Source organism: Myxocyprinus asiaticus, chromosome 50, assembly GCF_019703515.2.
Source record: "Myxocyprinus asiaticus isolate MX2 ecotype Aquarium Trade chromosome 50, UBuf_Myxa_2, whole genome shotgun sequence".
In the NCBI taxonomy this organism is placed as follows: Eukaryota; Metazoa; Chordata; class Actinopteri; order Cypriniformes; family Catostomidae; genus Myxocyprinus; species Myxocyprinus asiaticus.
The window spans coordinates 4841382-4848771 of NC_059393.1; the positions used below are offsets into that span (position 1 = coordinate 4841382).

At 34.6% G+C, this 7390-nt stretch overlaps 1 protein-coding gene across 1 annotated transcript; it reads left to right on the forward strand.

Annotated features, from left to right (window-relative positions):
- The first annotated feature begins 3800 nt into the window (after positions 1-3800).
- Positions 3801-5636, forward strand: LOC127438750 (V-type proton ATPase subunit e 2-like). Its single transcript, XM_051694575.1, has 4 exons — positions 3801-4004; positions 4144-4191; positions 4999-5098; positions 5211-5636. The coding sequence occupies exons 1-3, from the start codon at positions 3901-3903 to the stop codon at positions 5090-5092; spliced, it is 246 nt and encodes an 81-aa protein (XP_051550535.1). The 5' UTR covers positions 3801-3900; the 3' UTR covers positions 5093-5098; positions 5211-5636.
- Positions 5637-7390: the final 1754 nt, after the last annotated feature.

Consider the following 7390-nt stretch of genomic DNA (forward strand, 5'->3'; position numbering starts at 1 on the left):
GCATCAAAAAAAGAAATGGACTCATTTAGTCCAAATCTAAAACAGTCTTTGAGGGCAACCTCATTAAAGTCTACCTGGCTGGCTAGACCGCAGAAGTCCTCAACATAGTCCTCCAGGGGACGATTCCCCTGACGTAGGCGCAGAAGTAAAACCGCTGGGTTCATGGTTGGTCAAGTATTCTGTAACGTATACTGGAACTGGCAATGATGACAATGACGAAGATGATGTGAAGATGAAGAACCCAAGTGCAGTTTATTAACAAACGTGAACCAAAAAACCCTAACTAGAAACGTTAAATACAAAACATGGACTTTGACCTTGACTAGACTAGACTAGACTAGACTAGACTAGACTAGACTAGACTAGACTAGACTAGACTAGACTAGACTATGGCTTACCAAACACATTCATCACATTCAATACCACTACACAATGGAAACATGAGGGCTTAAATACAAGACATGGGAGAACATAAACCAATGAACAAACAGAACTGATAACAAGATAATTAAACAATAAACCAATGAAAACATGACACATGAACATGGAGGGAAAACAGAAATCACAATAGAATTTCAAAATAAAAGACATGAATCAACAGAATACACAAGACAGATATATACTGTGTGTGTGTGTGTATATATATATATATATTAGCCACAATACATAAACAATATTCGTGTAAACACGATTTCAGTGTGATAAAATCACTTACTAACCTTTTCTGTGTGAAGTTATAGCCAATTTTACAACTTTGTTGCCATGATGATGTAATGTCAACAAACCCTAAAATATCTGTAAAAATGATGATTAAAACAACTTTAGAGCTCAAATAATAAATTACTTTTAACAGACGAATTAATGTAAGTGCTTTTATAAAATTATAAGCTTCACCTTTTTGCCTTTAAAGGGATAGTTCACCCAAAAGTTCTCTCATTATTTACTTACCCTCATGATATGCCAGGTGTGTATTACTGTTTTTCTTAACCAGAATACAACTGGAGAAAAACATCTCGGCTCAGTATGTCCTTAAAATGTAAGTGAATGGAGATTTCTCTTTTGAAGCACCAAAGATCACAGACAGTCAGGATAAACATCATCGCTACGACTCCAGCGGTTAAATTAATGTCTTCTAAAATGACACGATCACTTTTGGTGCAAAAAAGATAAATATTTAAGTACTTTTTTAACTCTAAATCATGCCTCCGGTCGGCAGCAGTATGCACGTGATGTAATCGCATTGGCATTAAAACACGTGTGAACTGACACACGTGCATCACAGCCAGAAGAGAAGCGCTGTTTACAAGTGAGTAGGAGGAACGCTGTACAGTAGCTTGGTTAGTTTTGGTTTAGATGTATCTGTATGTATCTGTTTCTGTACTCACAATGGTGCATTTGTGTGCTCATCCTGGATGTCTCAACTGAGTGGAGAATGTGAGATTACCTGATTACGTGATTATCCATGGCAATGCGAATACGTCACACGAGAGACCGCTTGGACTCCACCCTCTCTTGAAGCACTGGACTATAGTTAAAAAGTACTTACATATTGATCTTTTTTGCACCAAAAGTGATCGTATCAATTTAGAAGACAAACGCTGTTGATTGAGCTTAACTTGTATTGAACCCAGAATATTCCTTTTTAATAATAATAATAATAATAATAATAATAATACAAACTTCCAATGGCTTGCTGTTTTGTTTTTTGTTTTTATTTTTATTGTCATAACACAACACAACAGGCAAGGGTGCTAAGTCCTCATAGAAAAACAGTTCTTATTGCTTTCAAGTTTTTTAGAAAGTTCAATAGACACAAAAGAAATGATCATTTAATATTTGAACCTCAAAAAGAGCTGTTTGCTTTTGGAGAATTTGCATTTATGAATATGGTATTTTGCTAACAGAAAAAATAAGGTTTAAGATAAAAGCATCATTTCTTTTTTCACATTTGTGAAACCAAAGATTTCTCTAAGTAAATACAAAATTGGGATTTAACACTTAATGAAATCAGGAATGTCACACCAAAATTTCACTGTATAAGTACATTTCCAAATCAGATGCAAAGACATTTCAGGCTTCTCTAAACAAAAATGACAATTTGCACTTATCTGGATAAAATCTATGAATCAGCTTAAATGTTATTTCTTTCACTTTCTTAGTTACAAGATATTTGTGAGGTAAAGACCATACTTTCTATCAAGGAAGAATATTGCTTGTAATACCATTCCAATAAGGAAACACATAAGGAATAGAAAATGGTTCCTTCTGAAACAAATCTCTGATTTTCTTATTTTTTTGATTTAGAAGAAAAGCACCATTTACCTACAAATGTTTCACACAGATCCACTGAGTGAGAAGAGAGAGTCACAGGACAAAACCCTTTGAAAAGCATAACACTCCTTGTGGAACTGCATCAGCCACAATGGCAAATTCTTTTGGAGTTACAAGAGTTCCATGCTTTGATACAAATTCAGAGTAATTACAAATTGATCCATTTTGATTGAAAAGTTGAGATCCAAAAAGAATAAAATTTTTCAAACAGCTATGAAAGAAAAAAGGTGTGTGTTTATACAATAGGTCCCTATTGTTCCAAAAGGGGTATGTGTGAGTTGTAAAATTTTGTAAAAAAAAAAAAAAAAAGAAGAAGAGAGACCAGGCCAATAACATTTCCTAATGAAAGAGGGACAATTTGACAGGGATTTTCATTGTTATAATTGCAAATTAATAAAAAGTCTCAAACCACCTAGTTTGGAATAAAATAACATTAGGGATCAGATCCCAAATAGAGGAGGGTTTATTAATAAAGTTCTTAACCTGATTTACTTTGAAGGTGTTCAAAGTGGTGAAATCAAGAAAGTTGAACCCATTCTCAATAGTGTTCATTATTACAGGTTTTTTTTTTTTTTTTACAAAATGAGTTTTATATTTCCATTCAAAGTTAAGGAGCATTTTATCAACTTTCATAGTAATGATGGTGTGAATATTCAGAGAGAGAGAGAGCAGCATATGTTAACCTTGACAGACCCTCTGCTTTAGCTAGTAAGAGTCGACCCCTTAAAGAGAGATCTCACTGGAGCCACAAATACAGCCTTTCCTGTGAACCCTCAATTAATGGACTGAAATTTAAAGAGCATCTTTCTAATTAATTTCTCGTTGTAACAATTCCTAAATATGAAACCTTAACTTTTATTTGAATATTACAGATTATATAAATGTTACAATCTTTGACGGACATCGATTCACATTTGGACAGGTTCAAATATAGGCCAGACACTTTGGAAAATTGCTGGATATACTCTAGTGCTAAAGGAACTTGGTTAGCATCTTGCAAAAAAAGAGTGGTTTTGTCAGCCATCTGACTGATGAGTATCTGTTTGTCAGCACTATTGGAAATATATGAAGTGATGCAAATATTTGTGACGCAAGTAAAAACAAATAAGGGGATATTGGACAACCTTGTCTTATTCCACGTGACAAGTAAAATCTAGGGGAAGTGCGATATTTAAACTTACTTCAACTAATACAGTTATAATAAAGTGTTCTTACCGTTTTACAAAAATATGCACCAAAACCAAATTTTTTCAAATGATTTTAAAAAACGTAATTGTGTTCAACCGAATCAAAAGCCTTATAAAAATCCAGGAAAATAATAAAACTGGTACGTTCAACCAAATCAATGGCTTGCGGTTGTGAGTGACGTCATTACGTCATAGAAGCACATTACGTCATGAATGACAGCTCTTACCAACCAATAGCGTGCAGCCTCAGAGTGACATCGGTCCAATCAGGCAGAGGTAGGCGTGTGCACAGGATTACCGAAGAATCGAGCTATCTGGATTGAATTATAAAACTGTTTTCTTTATACGTACATTTTATGTCCATAAACGCAGTGCTGTCGCAATGGTGTCTCACTCGCTGGCGTTACCCATGATCTGCTTCACCATGCTGTGGGGTTTGGTGGGGGTCGTCGTCCCGTTTCTTGTCCCGAAAGGACCGAACAGAGGGTGAGGAATGATGCTGGAACAGGCTGAGCGATTCGTTCATCTTTAAATGAACACATTATTTTTACACTAATTTACTTTAATGTTATTGTCCCTTCTGCATCTGCGTTGTTTGTGTGATGAAAGTGTTTTATAATTACAGTGTCATCATAACTAGTTTGGTGCTGACCGCCGTTTGCTGCTATTTATTGTGAGTATTAAAACATATTTGGAAAGGTATTTTCCAGACATGTATATATTATTGTTAATATTTTCTTAAATAGAAAACAGGTTCTGTTATTGCTTCAAATTCCCTCGTGAGACTAAAAAAACACCCATCCATCCATAGCCGTCTATAACCACGTCAATATTATTAAACTTTATTATTATTATTATTAGTGTTTTAATTATTAGTATCTTTATTTTTTATTATTTTCTCAACTTTTCTCCCCAATTTGGAATACCCATTTCCCAATGCGCTCTAAATCCTCGTGGTGGCGTAGTGACTCGCCTCAATCCGGGTGGCAGAGGACGAATCTCAGTTGCCTGGTCAATCCGCGCATCTTATCACGTGGCTTGTTGAGCGTGTTACTGCAGAGACCTAGTGCGTGTGGAGACGTCATGCTATTCTCCGCAGCATCTACGCACAATTCACCACACGCCCCACCGAGAGCGAACCACATTATTGTGACCACGAGGAGGTTAACCAATGTGACTCTACCCTCCCTAGCAACCGGGCCAATTTGGTTGCTTAGGAGACCTGGCTGGAGTCACTCAGCACACCCTGAGATTCGAACTCACAACTCCATGGGTTGTAGTAAGCGTCAGTACTCATTCATTATTAATGTTTTTTAATATTTACTAATATTTCATAATATAATATAAAAAATAAAAAAATGTTATAATTTTATTATATTTTTTTGCTGTGGATGCTGGTTCAATTTATGTTTGGCGATTTGTTAAATGTATGCAGTTTATGCTTCAATTAAATATCGTGTTTGTGCCGATGTGTCCCTAGCTGGTTAATAGCGATACTGGCCCAAACAAACCCTCTGTTTGGACCTCAGCTGAAGAATGAGACCATATGGTATCTGCTATACTTCTGGGAATAGATGCAGGTAAACTCACGTTCACATCTACTTACACTATTGTATTTATTTATTTATTTATTTACTTACTTTTGAGGATACAGTAATGATTGACTTTGATTCTCTGTTTTATGTCTTATAGGTGTCACTTGCCAAGTTTGGTCCATTCATCACAAGCGTCATTCTTAAAATAATTCCTTATAATCATTCACACCCAAACAATAATGAAGTGAGGAGCAACCTCCTGCTTACCTACATTCTATTAGATCTAGTGAAACTCCATGGGAACAATTCTATATGCATCCTGGTGTTAAGAAATAAGTTTTAACATTAGACATAATTTCCAATTACAAAAAGAGTCATTTTACCTATTGCTTAAAATATATTTCACAATGAACCAATTAGAATATTCTGAAAATACTATGAAATATTGTCATGAATAGGCTATTAGTATAAATATGTACAAAGAAATATAATAGTGATATTCTTGTGACTTGCAAAGCATTAAAAGGACAGTTCACCCTCATGCCATCCCAGATGTGTATGACTTTCTTTCTTCTGCAGAACACAAATGAAGATTTTTAGAAGAATATTTCAGCTCTGTTGGTCCATAAAATGCAAGTGAATGGTGACCAGAACTTAAGAATCCAGTGGTTAAATCCATGTATTTAAAAGTGATGTGATTGGTGTGGGTGAGAAACAGATAAAAATGTAAGTGATTTTTTTTTTTTTTACTATAAATTTCCACTTTCATCAAGTCTTAATCACATCTCTTCTTTTGTTTTTGCTGATTCATATTCTTCGTATTTATCGCCACCTACTGGGCAGGGAGGAGAATTTATAGTAAAATAGGACTTAAATATTAATCTGTTTCTCACAGTCGTATGGATTACTTTTATGCTGCCTTTATGTACTTTTCGGATCTTCAAAGTTCTGGTCACCATTCACTTGCACTGTATGGACCAACAGAGCTGAAATATTCTTCTAAAAATCTTAATTTGTGTTCTGGTGAAGAAAGAAAGTCGTACACATCTGGGATGGCATGAGAGTGAGTAAATGATGAGAGAATTTTCATTTTTGAATGAACTTTCCCTTTAATAAAATATTCCATTTGTGTGTTTTGGATGTCTGAGAGCTGGAATTTGAACTAATAGCTTTTTGTTTCGCATTCAGGCATATTATCCTTACTTGAATCTGTGTCGTACTGTATTCAAGTTTACTTGTCATTACTTGTTAACATTATTTTTGTATTCATTTATTGTTGTTTTTGTTTGAGAATGTGATGAAAATGCTATTTATGTTTTATGTTCTTGTATATATGAGGCTGTGTTGTACATGTTAATGAAAGACTAAGAAATTCTGCGGAAAATAAAGCGGAAAAGTGAAGAGAACCCACTTCAGTTTCCAAGTAATAATATCTTCAGTAATAATAAACATAAAGCATTAGTCCACTAATGTAAACAGTGCAGCACATTGCCCTGAAATGATTGATCTCACCAACACAGTTTCACGTTGAATTTGTAGGTAGTTCAGTTCAAAATCGAAAGAAATCGTTATTGAATGAAAACATGACTACTCACGACTAAATTAACTACTGTTTATTTTATGTCTCACGCCGATTCGCTATGAAGTTTAAAGGACAATTTTTAGCCACAGTCTACCGATGTGTTGTTAGTGTATTTATATTATTTGTATTTCCACTGATGATCTGTAGATATGGCTAAATTAGAAAAAAGTGCATTGATGAATATAATAAATTTTATTTTTCAACTTATCCATCTGTTTTGATTAAGTTGTTAAAGGCCATGTTAACAATGGAGACTTTTCCTTACTGGAATAATTTTTATGTAACATTACTCTTAATTCAGTAATCTGGTGACTTTACACCCTCTCTTTCCCATGTCCTCTGCCATCACCCATTTCATTTAGCCTTAACAAACACTATGCTTTTTCTTTAGGTTGATTAAATGTTCTAATATCAAATCATCAATGCACACTATCAATGAAAACGGCCACTGAAATGTGTACAATGTTCTATTACATGGTATTTGAGGTACTGTGCATGTTCAACATATAGTTTGATGCTTCATTTGTTACTTTACTATAATCTTTTAGCTGTCTGCAAACACTTTTTAATAACTTCATTAACTAGTCATTAATTAATTAACAAGCTGAATAGATCATGTAATGATCAGAAGAGAATTTAAGTCGTGCAAAATGACACCAAATTGACAAGCTGTTCAAAGCACTCCCAAAGCTAAAATAATTGATGTACCATGCAAAATTGGTGGATTGGAATTCTGCCTGGGTTAGACAACCCAG